The 21,853-nt window shown below is 40.6% G+C and overlaps 1 protein-coding gene across 7 annotated transcripts in view; it reads left to right on the plus strand.

Moving 5' to 3' along the window:
• Positions 1-493: 493 nt before the first annotated feature.
• The window catches only part of LOC141206900 (inter-alpha-trypsin inhibitor heavy chain H3-like), a 395,905-nt gene continuing 374,545 nt past the window's right edge, over positions 494-21,853 (plus strand). For 4 of the 7 annotated variants that reach the window (XM_073664270.1, XM_073664273.1, XM_073664271.1 and 1 more), the window contains exon 1: positions 496-690. In XM_073664270.1, the coding sequence (XP_073520371.1) occupies positions 616-690 (75 nt within the window). In that variant the 5' untranslated portion in view covers positions 496-615. Of the gene's footprint in view, positions 691-21,853 lie in introns of all 7 variants that reach the window. The other 3 variants (XM_073664275.1, XM_073664276.1, XM_073664277.1) reach the window with 2 other exon arrangements.

Consider the following 21,853-nt stretch of genomic DNA (forward strand, 5'->3'; position numbering starts at 1 on the left):
CGTTTGATTAAAAGAAAACCTTGTACAATCTGTAGTTTTGCCTCAGTTTCTAGAATCCAAAATTCACGTTCACAGCGAGTGACGACTCTGCCCTCCGCGCAACGTGCAGAGCCCCAGCATGGACGTCCGTAATTCACACTTGGCTCAAAGGACCTTAATCCCTGGGTATTGGGTTCTCAATCAGGGGTGGGGTTCCTTTCTTAATTGATCCTGATACATTGTAACAAATCTTCAGTCCTTTATGGACCAGCCTCCCTGAAAATCCACAGCAGTCCATCATACTTTATACTGCAGCTGTGCTTGTTCAGATTAGCTGCTGTGTAAATGCTTTCATACACTGTGGACATGGGAGGGGGGATTTCCTAGGATGATGGTGGTAATTGTCGTCGTGTGTAGCTCGGTGACATAACGCCCTGGGACAGATGTGCAATCTTTGTTTCCAGTAAACATTTGGTCTCTGTTTACCGCCTGTGATTGCAGTTTGTTGGTATTCCGGGGGGAGTAGTACCCATCCCGTCACGTCGCAGGCAGCCGCGGAGACTGAGGGTTTGAGTCCAGTTATCCATTAACACGTGTGACTAGCCAGCGGCCCCCCGCGCAGGAGGCAGAATCGCCATGGCGCTGCTCCGGTGCTGTCCGTTATTCGCTGCTCTGCTCCTGATAATCTGTAACGAAGGCGATGGCGCCCGGGTGAGTACAGAGTCCGAGCTCCTGCTGTCAGCGCAGGGTGATGTAATGGCTGCAGCGGGCGGCCGGCCGGCCAGACTTGTGCCCGGTGTGATTTAGACATATACACACTTACCATACTGTGATGCCACTGACTGATCTACCTCCTAAATAACAAGCCTGCAGTGTAAAGCATGGAGGGTACTTTAGAATCTGGCTGTCATGGCTACATCTGTGCACGTAGATAAATGACATTGCGTGTTGGATGTAGGAATCCTCAGCGTAGCTTTATCTTTGTGTCATCAGACAACGACCTGAAAAGTGATTTATTTTTTAAATACTTTTTTTTTATTTTTTTTACACTCCCATAGAAGTCAATGGCATCTGACTTGTCTATGTCTCGTGGCTGCTGTAGAGGAAAACCTCTACTTGTGACATCAGAAGCTCCGGAAACATCTGCAACCTCAAAAAACACGAGGTGCAAAAAAAAAAAAATCCGAAAATAAACCGTTTCCCTCTAAATAAAGACGTCCAGGATTCTGATCACATCCACCAGAATGAGATTCCCACAATTCGCTCCCTTTTATTTTAGTATTTTTTTTTCCCACCATTTGCAACTTTTCCGGCTGAACGTTCAGAACTCTTGATAAGTTTCGCAACAAAGTATCAACAGTTAAATAGAATAGAATCCAGAACAAAGAGCGCGGAGTTCAATGTCTCATCAGCGGCATTATGAGGGGCGGCAGAGGAAAATCAATAAAAAAAAGTGATGCCACAAAGTTCTCCATAGTGAAGGGAAACACTGCTAGATATTTCCTATTCAATCTAAGACGGAGACCCTGATTCCAGGGACGTGTAACTTGCTATAGTTTTATCAGCAGGAGATTATCACTACAGGACTAATAATCCTGATGCCGTGTATCCTCCATATTCATGAGCTCTGTATTGAACAGGATCCTATAGGTGAACAACTGGCTGCATCGCTGGTGCCATCAGCAACGTTTTGGGTTTCTTGACCATGGAGTGAATTACTTGTATGATGGACTCCTTACTAGAGATGGGCTGCACCTTTAAGAAAACATATTTGGTGGACGCCTTGCTGCACCCAGCAGGAGAGCTTTAAACTAGAGCAATATGGGATGGGAAGTATACAACTTATTTATTAAAGACAGGATTAACAAGAGGGGAAGAAGTGTTGCATTGTAGAGATATACGCTTTCCTAATAGACAAAGATCCAAGCTTCAGAGAATGGTAGCTCTGCAGAAACTGTGTGAGAATACAAGGAGGGAAGAACAGAAAGGACACTATTGTACAGCTGCATCTCACTAAATTAGAATATCATCAAAAAGTTAATTTATTTCAGTTCTTCAACACAAAAAGTGAAACTCCTATCAGAGCAACAGCTCCGATTTCTTCCGCATCCTCTGACTGTGACGTCTCAGGTCAGAGGGTGCGGTGACGTCTTTACATGGCGCCATCTGCTGAGCCGTCACAGGCCGCGCAGAGCAGGAAGACGCGAGTGAGGAAAAGTGAGGAGTATTTGATTTTTTTTCTTTATGTATGGAGGAATGGGGCATTATATGGGGGGGGGAGGAGGTGACATCCTGCATGGGGCATTACAGTGGTACGGAAAGTATTCAGACCCCCTTACATTTTCACTCTTTGTTTCATTGCAGCCATTTGGTAAATTCTAAAAAGTTCATTTTTTTCTCATTAAAGTCCACTCTGCACCCCATCTTGACTGAAAAAAACAGAAATGTAGAAATTTTTGCAAATTTATTAAAGAAAAACTTAAAAATCACATGGTCATAAGTATTCAGACCCTTTGCTCAGTATTGAGTAGAAGCCCCCTTTTGAGCGAGTACAGCCATGAGTCTTCTTGGGAATGATGCAACACGTTTTTCACCCCTGGATTTGGGGATCCTCTGCCATTCTTCCTGGCAGATCCTCTCCAGTTCCGTCAGGTTGGATGGTGAACGTTGGTGGACAGCCATTTTCAGGTCTCTCCAGAGATGCTCAATTGGGTTTAGGTCAGGGCTCTGGCTGGGCCAGTCTAGAATGGTCACAGAGTTGTTCTGAAGCCGCTCCTTTGTTATTTTAGCTGTGTGCTCAGGGTCATTGTCTTGTTGTCTGAGGTCTACATTTCTGTTTTTTTTTTTCAGTGAAGATGGGGAGCAGAGTGGACTTTAATGAGAAAAAAAATGAACTTCTTAGAATTTACCAAATGACAGCAATGAAACAAAGAGTGAAAAATTTAAAGGGGTCTGAATACTTTCCATACCCACTGTATATGGGGGGGGGTGACATCCTGTATGGAACATTATATGGGGCCCATTATACTGTATGGAGGACTATGTGGGGCCCATTATACTGTATGGAGGACTATGTGGAGCCCATTATACTGTATGGAGGACTATGTGGACCCATTATTCTGTATGGAGGACTATGTGGGGCCCATAATACTGTATGGAGGACTATGTGGAGCCCATTATACTGTATGGAGGACTATGTGGGCCCATTATTCTGTATGGAGGACTATGTGGGGCCCATAATACTGTATGGAGGACTATGTGGGGTCCATTATTCTGTATGGAGGACTATGTGGGGCCATTATACTGTATGGAGGACTATGTGGGGCACATTATACTGTATGGAGGACTATGTGGGGCCCATTATTCTGTATGGAGTACTATGTGGGGCCCATTATTCTGTATGGAGGACTGTGGGGCCCATTATTCTGTATGGAGGACTGTGTGGGGCCCATTATTCTGTATGGAGGACTGTGTGGGGCCCATTATACTGTATGGAGGACTATGTGGGGTTCATTATACTGTATGGAGGACTATGTGGGGCGCATTATTCTGTATGGAGGACTATGTGGGGCCCATTATACTGTATGAAGGACTATGTGGGCTTCATTATACTGTATGGAGGACTATGTGGGGCCCATTATTCTGTATGGAGGACTGTGGGGCCCATTATACTGTATGGAGGACTATGTGGGGTTCATTATAATGTATGGAGTACTATGTGGGGCCCATTATTCTGTATGGAGGACTGTGGGGCCCATTATTCTGTATGGAGGACTGTGTGGGGCCCATTATACTGTATGGAGGACTATGTGGGGTTCATTATACTGTATGGAGGACTATGTGGGGCGCATTATTCTGTATGGAGGACTGTGGGGCCCATTATACTGTATGGAGGACTATGTGGGCTTCATTATACTGTATGGAGGACTATGTGGGGCCCATTATTCTGTATGGAGGACTGTGGGGCCCATTATACTGTATGGAGGACTATGTGGGGTTCATTATAATGTATGGAGGACTATGTGGGGCCATTATACTGTATGGAGGACTATGTGGGGCCATTATACTGTATGGAGGACTATGTGGGGCCATTATACTGTATGGAGGACTATGTGTGGTCCATTATACTGTATGGAGGACTATGTGTGGTCCATTATACTGTATGGAGGACTATGTGAGGCCATTATACTCTATGGAGCACTATGTGATGCCATTATACTGTATGGAGGACTATGTGGGGCCCATTATTCTGTATGGAGGACTATGTGGGGCCCATTATTCTGTATGGAGGACTATGTGGGGCCCATTATTCTGTATGGAGGACTATGTGGGGCCCATTATTCTGTATGGAGGACTATGTGGGGCCCATTATTCTGTATGGAGGACTATGTGGGGCCCATTATTCTGTATGGAGGACTATGTGGGGCCCATTATTCTGTATGGAGGACTATGTGGGGCCCATTATTCTGTATGGAGGACTATGTGGGGCCCATTATTCTGTATGGAGGACTATGTGGGGCCCATTATTCTGTATGGAGGACCATGTGGGGCCCATTATTCTGTATGGAGGACCATGTGGGGCCCATTATTCTGTATGGAGGACCATGTGGGGCCCATTATTCTGTATGGAGGACCATGTGGGGCCCATTATTCTGTATGGAGGACCATGTGGGGCCCATTATTCTGTATGGAGGACCATGTGGGGCCCATTATTCTGTATGGAGGACCATGTGGGGCCCATTATTCTGTATGGAGGACCATGTGGGGCCCATTATTCTGTATGGAGGACCATGTGGGGCCCATTATTCTGTATGGAGGACCATGTGGGGCCCATTATTCTGTATGGAGGACCATGTGGGGCCCATTATTCTGTATGGAGGACCATGTGGGGCCCATTATTCTGTATGGAGGACCATGTGGGGCCCATTATTCTGTATGGAGGACCATGTGGGGCCCATTATTCTGTATGGAGGACTATGTGGGGCCCATTATACTGTATGGAGGACTATGTGGGGCCCATTATACTGTATGGAGGACTATGTGGGGCCATTATACTGTATGGAGGACTATGTGGGGCCATTATACTGTATGGAGGACTATGTGGGGCCCATAATACTGTATGGAGGACTATGTGGGGCCCATAATACTGTATGGAGGACTATGTGGGGCCCATTATTCTGTATGGAGGACCATGTGGGGCCCATTATTCTGTATGGAGGACCATGTGGGGCCCATTATTCTGTATGGAGGACCATGTGGGGCCCATTATTCTGTATGGAGGACCATGTGGGGCCCATTATTCTGTATGGAGGACCATGTGGGGCCCATTATTCTGTATGGAGGACCATGTGGGGCCCATTATTCTGTATGGAGGACCATGTGGGGCCAATTATTCTGTATGGAGGACCATGTGGGGCCCATTATTCTGTATGGAGGACCATGTGGGGCCCATTATTCTGTATGGAGGACCATGTGGGGCCCATTATTCTGTATGGAGGACCATGTGGGGCCCATTATTCTGTATGGAGGACCATGTGGGGCCCATTATTCTGTATGGAGGACCATGTGGGGCCCATTATTCTGTATGGAGGACCATGTGGGGCCCATTATTCTGTATGGAGGACCATGTGGGGCCCATTATTCTGTATGGAGGACCATGTGGGGCCCATTATTCTGTATGGAGGACCATGTGGGGCCCATTATACTGTATGGAGGACCATGTGGGGTTCATTATACTGTATGGAGGACCATGTGGGGTTCATTATACTGTATGGAGGACTGTATGGCCCATTATACTGTATGGAGGACTATGTGGGGTTCATTATACTGTATGGAGGACTATGTGGGGCCCATTATACTGTATGGAGGACTATGTGGGCTTCATTATTCTGTATGGAGGACTATGTGGGGCCCATTATTCTGTATGGAGGACTATGTGGGGCCCATTATTCTGTATGGAGGACTATGTGGGTCCCATTATTCTGTATGGAGGACTATGTGGGGCCCATTATTCTGTATGGAGGACTATGTGGGGTTCATTATAATGTATGGAGGACTATGTGGGGCCATTATACTGTATGGAGGACTATGTGGGGCCATTATACTGTATGGAGGACTATGTGGGGCCATTATACTGTATGGAGGACTATGTGGTGCCATTATACTGTATGGAGGACTATGTGGGGCCCATTGTACTATATGGAGGACTATGTGGGGCCATTATACTGTATGGAGGACTATGTGGTGCCCATTATACTATATGGAGGACTATGTGGTGCCCATTATACTGTATGGAGCAGTATGTGGGGCCCATTATACTGTATGGAGGACTATGTGGTGCCCATTATACTGTATGAAGGACTATGTGGTGCCCATTATACTGTATGGACGACTATGTGGGGCCATTATACTGTATGGAGGACTATGTGGGGCCCATTATTATGTATGGAGGACTATGTGGAGCCATTATACTGTATGGAGGACTATGTGGGGCCATTATACTGTATGGAGGACTATACTGTCCGGTCTGCACTGTGCGCTGTGAGGATTCGCCGGTTTCTGAGCTATTGTGGAATTTACTATAGATATCGCTCATGTAATGTAAGAAGTGAAGTCTTCAGCATTGTACTATATATACAGGGTGGTCCAAAAGTAGGTGGACCGAAAACTCCAAGCTCTTCTGTGGAGTTTTTTGGACTCTGAACAAATGTTTCAGCAACAAGTTGTCTATTATCTTCTGTACAGACTGTTTTGGGTCGAGCAGTTTTTGGAACATTAAGGATTGAGCCGGTGGCATTGAATTTGTCACGAATGCGGTAAATGGTTTGTCTCTTTGGGGCTCGAGTACCAAATGTTTACACCCAATTTGCTCTAACGGTTTCAGCATTTTGAGCTTTTCAGTACTCTATTAAAATCCATTTTCTTTGATCCGTATTTAAATTATTTGCCATTATGTGTTATCTGAATTATCTGAAAAGAAAACAGATTTGGGGGAGATCTATCTGTGAAACTGGCTCAGTTGCCCTTAGCAACCAATCAGATTCCACCTTTCATTTTCCAAAGAGTCTGTGAGGAATAAAAAGTGGAATCTGATTGGTTGCTAAGGGCAACTCAGCCAGTTTCACTTTACACCATGTTTGATAAATCTCCCCCTTCATAACCTTATTACACTTTCTGTCCACCTACTTTTGGACAACCCTGTATATTTCTCTGCGGTATCTGTGCATCATGAATCGTGGTATGTGTTAAAGAGGCCACTGAGAGTATTTTGCCCAGGGCCCAGAAAAACCTGGAGCCGGCCCTGTTGGGAGCCATGTCATCTGCTGGCGGAGGTCCACTGGGTTTTATCAAGACCAAAGTCAGCGCAGCCGTCTACCAGGACATTGTACAGCTCTTCATGCTTCCCTCTGCCGACAAGCTTTATGGAGATGGAAATGTCATTCTCCAGCAGGACTTGGCCCCTGTTCACACGGCCAAAAGTACCAATACCTGGTTTACACACAACAGGATCACTGTGCTTGATTGGCAGCAAACTCGCCTGACCTTAACCCCATAGAGGATCTATTATAGAGAATCTATGGGGTATTGTCAAGAGGAAGACGAGAGACCCCAGACCCCACAATGCAGACGAGCTGAAGGCTTCTATCAAAGCCACCTGGGCTTCCATAACCCCTCAGCAGGGCCAGAGGCTGATCCCTCCATGCCACAGGCTGATCGCCTCCATGCCACAGGCTGATCCCTCCATGCCACAGGCTGATCACCTCCATGCCACAGGCTGATCCCTCCATGCCACAGGCTGATCGCCTCCATGCCACAGGCTGATCCCTCCATGCCACAGGCTGATCGCCTCCATGCCACAGGCTGATCGCCTCCATGCCACAGGCTGATCCCTCCATGCCACAGGCTGATCGCCTCCATGCCACAGGCTGATCCCTCCATGCCACAGGCTGATCGCCTCCATGCCAGAGGCTGATCCCTCCATGCCACAGGCTGATCCCTCCATGCCACAGACTGATCCCTCCATGCCACATTGCCGCATTGATGCAGTAATTGATGCACAAGGAGCCGACCAAGTATCGAGGCATTTACTGAACAGACATTTCAGATTTTAAAAACCTTTTTCAAGCTGTTGTTATAAAGTATTCTAATTTACTGAGATAATGACTTTTGTGTTTTCATTGGCTGTAAGCCATAATCATCAACATTAATAGAAATAAACACGTGAAATAGATCCCTCTGCGTGTAATGACTCTATATAATAGATTCCTCGGTGTGTAATGACTCTATATAATAGATCCCTCTGTGTGTAATGACTCCATATAATAGATCCCTCTGTGTGTAATGACTCTATATAATAGATCCCTCTGTGTGTAATGACTCTATATAATAGATCCCTCTGTGTGTAATGACTCTATATAATAGATTCCTCGGTGTGTAATGACTCTATATAATAGATCCCTCTGTGTGTAATGACTCCATATAATAGATACCTCTGTGTGTAATGACTCTATATAATAGATCCCTCTGTGTGTAATGACTCTATATAATAGATCGCTCTGTGTGTAATGACTCTATATAATAGATCGCTCTGTGTGTAATGACTCTATATAATAGATCCCTCTGTGTGTAATGACTCTATATAATAGATCCCTCTGCGTGTAATGATTCTATATAATAGATCCCTCTGTGTGTAATGATTCTATATAATAGATCCCTCTGTGTGTAATGATTCTATATAATAGATCCCTCTGCGTGTAATGACTCTATATAATAGATCCCTCTGCGTGTAATGACTCTATATAATAGATCCCTCTGCGTGTAATGACTCTCTATAATAGATCACTCTGCGTGTAATGACTCTATATAATAGATCCCTCTGCGTGTAATGACTCTATATAATAGATCCCTCTGCGTGTAATGAGTCTATATAATAGATCCTTCTGTGTGTAATGACTCTATATAATAGATCCCTCTGTGTTTAATGACTCTATATAATAGATCCCTCTGCGTGTAATGACTCTATATAATAGATCACTCTGTTTGTAATGACTCTATATAATAGATCCCTCTGTGTGTAATGACTCTATATAATAGATCCCTCTGTGTGTAATGACTCTATATAATAGATCCCTCTGTGTGTAATGACTCTATATAATAGATCCCTCGGCGTGTAATGACTCTATATAATAGATTCCTCTGTGTGGAATGACTCTATATAATAGATCCCTCTGTGTGTAATGACTCTATATAATAGATCCCTCTGTGTGTAATGACTCCATATAATAGATCCCTCTGTGTGTAATGACTCCATATAATAGATCCCTCTGTGTGTAATGACTCTATATAATAGATCCCTCTGTGTGTAATGACTCTATATAATAGATCCCTCTGTGTGTAATGACTCCATATAATAGATCACTCTGTGTGTAATGATTCTATATAATAGATCCCTCTGTGTGTAATGACTCTATATAATAGATCACTCTGTGTGTAATGACTCTATATAATAGATCCCTCTGCGTGTAATGACTCTATATAATAGATCACTCTGCGTGTAATGACTCTATATAATAGATCCCTCTGTGTGTAATAACTATATAATAGATCCCTCTGCGTGTAATGACTCTATATAATGGATCCCTCTGCGTGTAATGACTCTATATAATAGATCCCTCTGCGTGTAATGACTCTATATAATAGATCACTGTGTGTAATGACTCTATATAATAGATCCCTCTGTGTGTAATGACTCTATATAATAGATCCCTCTGTGTTTAATGACTCTATATAATAGATCCCTGTGTGTAATGACTCTATATAATAGATCCCTCTGTGTGTAATGACTATATAATAGATCCCTCTGCGTGTAATGACTCTATATAATGGATCCCTCTGCGTGTAATGACTCTATATAATAGATCCCTCTGTGTGTAATGACTCTATATAATAGATCCCTGTGTGTAATGACTCTATATAATAAATCCCTCTGTGTGTAATGACTCTATATAATAGATCCCTCTGCGTGTAATGACTCTATATAATAGATCGCTCTGCTTGTAATGACTCTATACAATAGATCGCTCTGCGTGTAATGACTCTATATAATAGATCGCTCTGCGTGTAATGACTCTATATAATAGATCCCTCGGTGTGTAATGACTCTATATAATAGATCCCTCTGCGTGTAATGACTCTATATAATAGATCCCTCTGCGTGTAATGATTCTATATAATAGACCCTCTGCGTGTAATGATTCTATATAATAGATCCCTCTGCGTGTAATGACTCTATATAATAGATCCCTCTGCGTGTAATGACTCTATATAATAGATCACTCTGCGTGTAATGACTCTATATAATAGATCCCTCTGCGTGTAATGACTCTATATAATAGATCCCTCTGTGTGTAATGACTCTATATAATAGATCGCTCTGTGTGTAATGACTCTATATAATAGATCCCTCTGCGTGTAATGACTCTATATAATAGATCCCTCTGCGTGTAATGACTCTATATAATAGATCACTGTTTGTAATGACTCTATATAATAGATCCCTCGGTGTGTAATGACTCTATATAATAGATCCCTCTGTGTGTAATGACTCCATATAATAGATCCCTCTGTGTGTAATGACTCTATATAATAGATCCCTCTGTGTGTAATGACTCTATATAATAGATCGCTCTGTGTGTAATGACTCTATATAATAGATCCCTCTGTGTGTAATGACTCTATATAATAGATCCCTCTGCGTGTAATGATTCTATATAATAGATCCCTCTGTGTGTAATGATTCTATATAATAGATCCCTCTGCGTGTAATGACTCTATATAATAGATCCCTCTGCGTGTAATGACTCTATATAATAGATCCCTCTGCGTGTAATGACTCTATATAATAGATCACTCTGCGTGTAATGACTCTATATAATAGATCCCTCTGCGTGTAATGACTCTATATAATAGATCCCTCTGCGTGTAATGAGTCTATATAATAGATCCTTCTGTGTGTAATGACTCTATATAATAGATCCCTCTGTGTTTAATGACTCTATATAATAGATCCCTCTGCATGTAATGACTCTATATAATAGATCACTCTGTTTGTAATGACTCTATATAATAGATCCCTCTGTGTGTAATGACTCTATATAATAGATCCCTCTGTGTGTAATGACTCTATATAATAGATCCCTCTGTGTGTAATGACTCTATATAATAGATCTCTCTGTGTGTAATGACTCTATATAATAGATCCCTCTGTGTGTAATGACTCTATATAATAGATCCCTCTGTGTGTAATGACACGATATAATAGATCCCTCTGTGTGTAATGACTCTATATAATAGATCCCTCTGTGTGTAATGACTCTATATAATAGATCCCTCTGTGTGTAATGACTCTATATAATAGATCCCTCGGCTTGTAATGACTCTATATAATAGATTCCTCTGTGTGTAATTACTCCATATAATAGATCCCTCGGTGTGTAATGACTCTATATAATAGATCCCTCTGTGTGTAATGACTCCATATAATAGATCCCTCTGTGTGTAATGACTCCATATAATAGATCCCTCTGTGTGTAATGACTCTATATAATAGATCCCTCTGTGTGTAATGACTCTATATAATAGATCCCTCTGTGTGTAATGACTCCATATAATAGATCACTCTGTGTGTAATGATTCTATATAATAGATCCCTCTGTGTGTAATGACTCTATATAATAGATCACTCTGTGTGTAATGACTCTATATAATAGATCCCTCTGCGTGTAATGACTCTATATAATAGATCACTCTGCGTGTAATGACTCTATATAATAGATCCCTCTGTGTGTAATGACTATATAATAGATCCCTCTGCGTGTAATGACTCTATATAATGGATCCCTCTGCGTGTAATGACTCTATATAATAGATCCCTCTGTGTGTAATGACTCTATATAATAGATCACTGTGTGTAATGACTCTATATAATAGATCCCTCTGTGTGTAATGACTCTATATAATAGATCCCTCTGTGTGTAATGACTCTATATAATAGATCCCTGTGTGTAATGACTCTATATAATAGATCCCTCTGTGTGTAATGACTATATAATAGATCCCTCTGCGTGTAATGACTCTATATAATAGATCCCTCTGTGTGTAATGACTCTATATAATAGATCCCTCTGCGTGTAATGACTCTATATAATAGATCACTCTGCGTGTAATGACTCTATATAATAGATCCCTCTGTGTGTAATGACTCTATATAATAGATCGCTCTGTGTGTAATGACTCTATATAATAGATCCCTCTGCGTGTAATGACTCTATATAATAGATCCCTCTGCGTGTAATGACTCTATATAATAGATCACTGTTTGTAATGACTCTATATAATAGATCCCTCGGTGTGTAATGACTCTATATAATAGATCCCTCTGTGTGTAATGACTCTATATAATAGATCCCTGTGTGTAATGACTCTATATAATAGATCCCTCTGTGTGTAATGACTATATAATAGATCCCTCTGCGTGTAATGACTCTATATAATAGATCCCTCTGTGTGTAATGACTCTATATAATAGATCCCTGTGTGTAATGACTCTATATAATAAATCCCTCTGTGTGTAATGACTCTATATAATAGATCCCTCTGCGTGTAATGACTCTATATAATAGATCCCTCTGCGTGTAATGAGTCTATATAATAGATCCTTCTGTGTGTAATGACTCTATATAATAGATCCCTCTGTGTTTAATGACTCTATATAATAGATCCCTCTGCATGTAATGACTCTATATAATAGATCACTCTGTTTGTAATGACTCTATATAATAGATCCCTCTGTGTGTAATGACTCTATATAATAGATCCCTCTGTGTGTAATGACTCTATATAATAGATCCCTCTGTGTGTAATGACTCTATATAATAGATCTCTCTGTGTGTAATGACTCTATATAATAGATCCCTCTGTGTGTAATGACTCTATATAATAGATCCCTCTGTGTGTAATGACACGATATAATAGATCCCTCTGTGTGTAATGACTCTATATAATAGATCCCTCTGTGTGTAATGACTCTATATAATAGATCCCTCTGTGTGTAATGACTCTATATAATAGATCCCTCGGCGTGTAATGACTCTATATAATAGATTCCTCTGTGTGTAATTACTCCATATAATAGATCCCTCGGTGTGTAATGACTCTATATAATAGATCCCTCTGTGTGTAATGACTCCATATAATAGATCCCTCTGTGTGTAATGACTCCATATAATAGATCCCTCTGTGTGTAATGACTCTATATAATAGATCCCTCTGTGTGTAATGACTCTATATAATAGATCCCTCTGTGTGTAATGACTCCATATAATAGATCACTCTGTGTGTAATGATTCTATATAATAGATCCCTCTGTGTGTAATGACTCTATATAATAGATCACTCTGTGTGTAATGACTCTATATAATAGATCCCTCTGCGTGTAATGACTCTATATAATAGATCACTCTGCGTGTAATGACTCTATATAATAGATCCCTCTGTGTGTAATGACTATATAATAGATCCCTCTGCGTGTAATGACTCTATATAATGGATCCCTCTGCGTGTAATGACTCTATATAATAGATCCCTCTGTGTGTAATGACTCTATATAATAGATCACTGTGTGTAATGACTCTATATAATAGATCCCTCTGTGTGTAATGACTCTATATAATAGATCCCTCTGTGTGTAATGACTCTATATAATAGATCCCTGTGTGTAATGACTCTATATAATAGATCCCTCTGTGTGTAATGACTATATAATAGATCCCTCTGCGTGTAATGACTCTATATAATAGATCCCTCTGCGTGTAATGACTCTATATAATAGATCCCTCTGTGTGTAATGACTCTATATAATAGATCCCTCTGCGTGTAATGACTCTATATAATAGATCACTCTGCGTGTAATGACTCTATATAATAGATCCCTCTGTGTGTAATGACTCTATATAATAGATCGCTCTGTGTGTAATGACTCTATATAATAGATCCCTCTGCGTGTAATGACTCTATATAATAGATCCCTCTGCGTGTAATGACTCTATATAATAGATCACTGTTTGTAATGACTCTATATAATAGATCCCTCGGTGTGTAATGACTCTATATAATAGATCCCTCTGTGTGTAATGACTCTATATAATAGATCCCTGTGTGTAATGACTCTATATAATAGATCCCTCTGTGTGTAATGACTATATAATAGATCCCTCTGCGTGTAATGACTCTATATAATAGATCCCTCTGTGTGTAATGACTCTATATAATAGATCCCTGTGTGTAATGACTCTATATAATAAATCCCTCTGTGTGTAATGACTCTATATAATAGATCCCTCTGCGTGTAATGACTCTATATAATAGATCCCTCTGCGTGTAATGAGTCTATATAATAGATCCTTCTGTGTGTAATGACTCTATATAATAGATCCCTCTGTGTTTAATGACTCTATATAATAGATCCCTCTGCATGTAATGACTCTATATAATAGATCACTCTGTTTGTAATGACTCTATATAATAGATCCCTCTGTGTGTAATGACTCTATATAATAGATCCCTCTGTGTGTAATGACTCTATATAATAGATCCCTCTGTGTGTAATGACTCTATATAATAGATCTCTCTGTGTGTAATGACTCTATATAATAGATCCCTCTGTGTTTAATGACTCTATATAATAGATCCCTCTGTGTGTAATGACACGATATAATAGATCCCTCTGTGTGTAATGACTCTATATAATAGATCCCTCTGTGTGTAATGACTCTATATAATAGATCCCTCTGTGTGTAATGACTCTATATAATAGATCCCTCGGCGTGTAATGACTCTATATAATAGATTCCTCTGTGTGTAATTACTCCATATAATAGATCCCTCGGTGTGTAATGACTCTATATAATAGATCCCTCTGTGTGTAATGACTCCATATAATAGATCCCTCTGTGTGTAATGACTCCATATAATAGATCCCTCTGTGTGTAATGACTCTATATAATAGATCCCTCTGTGTGTAATGACTCTATATAATAGATCCCTCTGTGTGTAATGACTCCATATAATAGATCACTCTGTGTGTAATGATTCTATATAATAGATCCCTCTGTGTGTAATGACTCTATATAATAGATCACTCTGTGTGTAATGACTCTATATAATAGATCCCTCTGCGTGTAATGACTCTATATAATAGATCACTCTGCGTGTAATGACTCTATATAATAGATCCCTCTGTGTGTAATGACTATATAATAGATCCCTCTGCGTGTAATGACTCTATATAATGGATCCCTCTGCGTGTAATGACTCTATATAATAGATCCCTCTGTGTGTAATGACTCTATATAATAGATCACTGTGTGTAATGACTCTATATAATAGATCCCTCTGTGTGTAATGACTCTATATAATAGATCCCTCTGTGTGTAATGACTCTATATAATAGATCCCTGTGTGTAATGACTCTATATAATAGATCCCTCTGTGTGTAATGACTATATAATAGATCCCTCTGCGTGTAATGACTCTATATAATAGATCCCTCTGTGTGTAATGACTCTATATAATAGATCCCTGTGTGTAATGACTCTATATAATAAATCCCTCTGTGTGTAATGACTCTATATAATAGATCCCTCTGCGTGTAATGACTCTATATAATAGATCGCTCTGCGTGTAATGACTCTATACAATAGATCGCTCTGCGTGTAATGACTCTATATAATAGATCGCTCTGCGTGTAATGACTCTATATAATAGATCCCTCTGTGTGTAATGACTCTATATAATAGATCCCTCTGCGTGTAATGACTCTATATAATAGATCCCTCTGCGTGTAATGATTCTATATAATAGATCCCTCTGCGTGTAATGATTCTATATAATAGATCCCTCTGCGTGTAATAACTCTATATAATAGATCCTTCTGCGTGTAATGACTCTATATAATAGATCACTCTGCGTGTAATGACTCTATATAATAGATCCCTCTGCGTGTAATGACTCTATATAATAGATCCCTCTGTGTGTAATGACTCTATATAATAGATCGCTCTGTGTGTAATGACTCTATATAATAGATCCCTCTGCGTGTAATGACTCTATATAATAGATCCCTCTGCGTGTAATGACTCTATATAATAGATCACTGTTTGTAATGACTCTATATAATAGATCCCTCTGTGTGTAATCACTCTATATAATAGATCCCTCTGTGTGTAATGACTCTATATAATAGATCCCTCTGTGTGTAATGACTCTATATACTCGATCCTTCTGTGTGTAATGACTCTATATAATAGATCCCTCTGTGTGTAATGACTCTATATAATAGATCCCTCTGTGTGTAATGACTCTATATAATAGATCCCTCTGCATGTAATGACTATATAATAGATCCCTCTGTGTGTAATGACTCTATATAATAGATCACTCTGTGTGTAATGACTCTATATAATAGATCCCTCTGTGTGTAATGACTCTATATAATAGATCCCTCTGTGTGTAATGACTCTATATAATAGATCCCTCTGTGTGTAATGACTCTATATAGTAGATCCCTCTGTGTGTAATGACTCTATATAACAGATCCCTCTGTGTGTAATGACTATATAATAGATCCCTCTGTGTGTAATGACTATATAATAGATCCCTCTGTGTGTAATGACTATATATACTCGATCCCTCTGTGTGTAATGACTCTATATAGTAGATCCCTCTGTGTGTAATGACTCTATATAATAGATCCCTCTGTGTGTAATGACTATATAATAGATCCCTCTGTGTGTAATGACTCTATATAATAGATCCCTCTGCGTGTAATGACTCTATATAATAGATCCCTCTGTGTGTAATGACTCTATATAATAGATCCCTCTGTGTGTAATGACTCTATATAATAGATCCCTCTGCGTGTAATGACTCTATATAATAGATCCCTCTGTGTGTAATGACTCTATATAATAGATCCCTCTGTGTGTAATGACTCTATATAATATAGGAGCTTCACTTTTTGTATTGATGATATTCTAATTTAGTGAGAAGCACCTGTAATTTGTATCAGCATGGAGGAAATGGTTGAGGAAGTATAGGTGGCTGGGAATTTAGGAGGAAGTGATCATGTTATCCTTGCATTTTGGATTCCAAGAGGAGGAAGACCTGCGAGGACTCAGGCTTTAAGGTTGAACTCCAGAAAGGCAGATTTTAATGTTCTTAGAAAGAGGGTAGGAAAGGTCCAATAGCCGGATGTTCTAAAGGACAGAAATGTAAAAGAAGGATGTGAGATTTTGCTAAATAAAAGTCTCACTGCACAATTAGTAACAATGCCGAAAAGAAAGAATGGGAAGCATTTAAAGAGGCAGGATGGATGAACACAGAACTTAAACACTCGCTAAAATGGAAAAAAAGAAATGTATATCAAATGGAAAGAGGGGGGCATAGCTAAAGAAGAATATACTGCTGTGTGCAGGGAATGTGTTAGAAGAGCTAAAGCCAGTAATGAAGTAAGGCTTGTAAGGGAGACCAAAAGCAAATAAAAATTATTTTGGGAATGTGTCAAAAGCAAAAGAAAAGTCAAATATGATATAGGATTTTTATAGGATGAAAAGGGTGAAGTAGTCAAAAATGATGTTGAGAGGCCGAACTTTTAACTTCCTATTTTGCATCTGTGTTCTCTAAGAAAGCAAATGTAACATCAACTGATCTTCATGGTGCTATCGAAGGAATAAAAGAATCCACACTATCTCTAGACAGAGAGATGGTTAGGGAACACTTAGCTAATTTACATGAATATAAATTTCCTGCTCCAGATGAATTACATCCTAGGGTACTGAAAGAGATAGCAGAGAAAATTGCAGAACCGCCAGTCAGAATCTTAGAAAAATCCTGGAGAACAGGAGAAGTCCCAGAAGATTGGAGAAGGGCAAATGTAGTCCCTATCTTCAAAAAAAGAAAGAAGATGGAGCCAGGAAATTACAGGCCAGTGAGCCTTACTTCTATACCAGGAAATTACAGGCCAGTGAGCCTTACTTCTATACCAGGAAATTACAGGCCAGTGAGTCTTACTGCTATACCAGGAAATTACAGGCCAGTGAGCCTTACTTCTATACCAGGAAATTACAGGCCAGTGAGCCTTACTTCTATACCAGGAAATTACAGGCCAGTGAGCCTTACTTCTATACCAGGAAATTACAGGCCAGTGAGCCCTACTTCTATACCAGGAAATTGCAGGCCAGTGAGCCTTACTTCTATACCAGGAAATTACAGGCCAGTGAGCCCTACTTCTATACCAGGAAATTACAAGCCAGTGAGTATTACTTCTATACCAGGAAATTACAGGCCAGTGAGCCCTACTTCTATACCAGGAAATTACAGGCCAGTGAGCCTTCTATACCAGGAAATTACAGGCCAGTGAGCCCTACTTCTTTTATTCCAGGAAATTACAGGCCAGTGAGCCTTACTTCTATACCAGGAAATTACAGGCCAGTGAGCCTTACTTCTATACCAGGAAATTACAGGCCAGTGAGCCCTACTTCTATACCAGGAAATTACAGGCCAGTGAGGCTTACTTCTATACCAGGAAATTACAAGCCAGTGAGCCTTACTTCTATACCAGGAAATTACAGGCCAGTGAGTCTTACTTCTATACCAGGAAATTACAGGCCAGTGAGCCCTACTTCTATACCAGGAAATTTCAGGCCAGTGAGTCTTACTTCTATACCAGGAAATTACAAGCCAGTGAGTCTTACTTCTATACCAGGAAATTACAAGCCAGTGAGTCTTACTTCTATACCAGGAAATTACAAGCCAGTGAGTCTTACTTCTATACCAGGAAATTACAGGCCAGTGAGCCTTACTGCTATACCAGGAAAGATCTTTGAACAAATTATTAAACAACATGTATGTAAGTACTTGGATAAAAATACAGTAATTAACCAGAGCCAGCATGGGTTTGTAGCAAACAAGTCATGCCAGACTAATCTAATTTCCTTCTATGCTGGAATCACTGTCTGGGTGCATCAGAGAATTGTGGTAGATATAGTATATCTCGATTTCAGAAAAGCATTTGATAAAGTATCTCATACCATCCTTATTGAAAAATGACCAAGTATGGGATTTACAAGGCAACTGTTAGGTGGATTCATAACTGACTCGGTGATCGGAATACAGAGTAGTAAAAAGTGGCGGCACATCCAATTAGAAGAGTGTTTCCAGTGAGGACCACAAGGCTCTGTCCTGGGCCCTGTGCTGTTCAACATTTTTATAAATGATCTACATAACGGAACTTAAGGTAAACTAATCATATCTGCAGACGATGCAAAGCTAGGAGAGATAGCTAACACTAGAGAAGACAGAGAAAGGATTCAGAAGGATCTAGATAAGTTTGAACAATGGGCAGCGACTAACAGAATGGTATTTAACAGGGAGAAATGCAAAATTCCACATCTGGGCAAGAAAAACAAAAATGACATCTAAAGAATGGGAGGAACAGAACTAAGCAACAGCACGTGTGAAAAAGACTTGTGCATACTAATAGATCACAGACTGCACAGGAGTCAACAGTGTGATGCAGCAGCAAAAAAGAAAAACAGTTCTGGGAGGTATAAAGAGAAGCATACAGTCTAGATCAAGTGAAGTAATTATCCCCCTTTACTCTTCGTTGGTCAGACCTCATCTGGAATACTGTGTCCAATTCTCGGCACCACATTTTAAGAAAGACATCGAAAAACTGAAGCAAGTTCAGAGAAGAGCGACCAGACTGGTGAGCAGACTGAAAACTATGTCCTATGAGGAATGGCTAAAAAGGATCTGGGAATGTTTAGCTGCAAAAAAGAAGACTGAGAGGAGACTTAATAGCTGTCTACAAATATGTCAAGGGCTGTCACATTGTAGAGGGATCAGCTTATTCTTATTTGCACAAAGAAAGACTAGAAGCAATGGGATGAAACAAAGGGAGAAGATACAGATTAGATATTAGGAGACACTTTTTGAGAGTGAGGTGATCAATGAGTGGAACAGGCGGCCACGAGAGGTGGTGAGTTCCCCTTCAATGGAAGTCTTCACACAGAGGCTGGACAGACATCTGTCTGAGATGGTTTAGTGACTCCTGCGTTGAGTAGGGGGTTGGACACGAGGACCCCGGAGGTCCCTTCCAACTCTAACATTCTAGAATTTTATTATAACCTCACCCACACCACTGATTGGCAGCTTTCTGCCTATGCACAATCAATGGTGGGTGGTGGGGTTATACAGAGCTCAGCATTAGAGAGCTGCTAGATCTTGGGGATTGCATCAAAATGGCAGCAAGCAGCCCAGTAAGTGACACATCACTGCAATCAGGGTCTCTGCCCCTACATCATGCTGCTCTCACATGGGGGGAACAAAAACCCGGTGATGGATTCCTTTGAAATGACAAATCCATCTAATGTATTAATTAGAAAAAAAAAAAGAAAGCAGCGCAGGTCCTAACTGATTCAGGGAGACAGCACACAGCTTCAAGGAATAAATCTCAGATAAGTAGACAGCACTGCACCATATTGAAGGTGAAAAAAACTCAACTTTAATCGCCCGTGTTCAGACTTTACACCTTGTAATCTCTATCTATTATCTATATCTCATGTTTCTCTAATAAGTATCTACCTGTCTACCATCTAATTTCTTTATCCATCTAATATCTATATGTTCTATTTATCTATTAATGTATCTGTATTATCTTTTTCTATCTTTATTTTTATATATCTGTTTGTTGGACACCTGCGTAAAACGTTTGCACATTGCTGTGTACCTGGTGGCAGCACAGCAAATATCCCGGATGTACAGTGCAGCAATTGTACCTGAGACGTCAGCACTAGTGATGGACGAGCACTAAAATACTCGGGTGCTCGTTGTTCGGGTCGAGCACATTGGAATACTCAGGTGCTCGACCCGAGCAACGAGCCCAATGTAAGTCTATGGGAAACTCGAGCATTTTTCCGGCGGCTCCCCCCGGCGGTCTGCAGGGGGTCTAAAAATTGCCCAAATCGATGGGAACAGTGCTGAAATGACATGGGAACAGCATAAGGAAGACCCCTGGAAGCATCTCTGACTCCCAGGTCACTGCTGTCAACAACGTTGTCAGAGTATTACGCCACTTTTACGGACTCACAATAAAACATACCAAAACAAAACAAAAATGGATTTTCCTGGAAAAAAACATTAAGGAACATCCTTTCCAGGGTAATGACTTGTATATAAAGCAAAATTAATAACCAAAACCAAAAATTCTCCTCCACACCTTGGGCTATGTTCACACGTAGCGTTTTTGAAGAGTTTTTGCACTTTTGCATTGCTTTCAACCAAGACAAATGCATTGACCAGGAAATGTAACATTTTACCACCTTATCTGGCCATGTGGTGCGTGACACATCATCAGACACATCCTGTTTAATTTATGAAGGAGGGACTCTGAAAGTCACAAAGACTATTTTTATAGGGTCATCAGATGGCCTTTACTATTCTTAAAGGGCCAGCAGTCGACCCTCACTATTCTTAGAGAGTCATCAGCCGGTTGCTTTGTTGTTCCCATTACTAAAGAGTGGGTCTCCTATACTGTTATTGTGTATGCAGTGAGTAACAAGGCTGCCCAAAATTTGGACGCAACCCAATACTTCTTTGAAAATTTGTTCCCATTATTAGAAAGTGGGTCTCCCATTGTGTTTGCCTATGCAGTGAATGCTAGGGTTGCCAAAAATTTGGAGGCACTTCAATGCCCCTTGGAAGAGACGTGGAGGAGAGCCTCATAAAAAAATGTTCCCATTAGAAAGGAGCGGGTCTC

Source organism: Phyllobates terribilis, unplaced genomic scaffold (assembly GCF_046119375.1).
Source record: "Phyllobates terribilis strain yellow unplaced genomic scaffold, ASM4611937v1 Scaffold_143__1_contigs__length_4665640, whole genome shotgun sequence".
Taxonomy (NCBI): Eukaryota; Metazoa; Chordata; class Amphibia; order Anura; family Dendrobatidae; genus Phyllobates; species Phyllobates terribilis.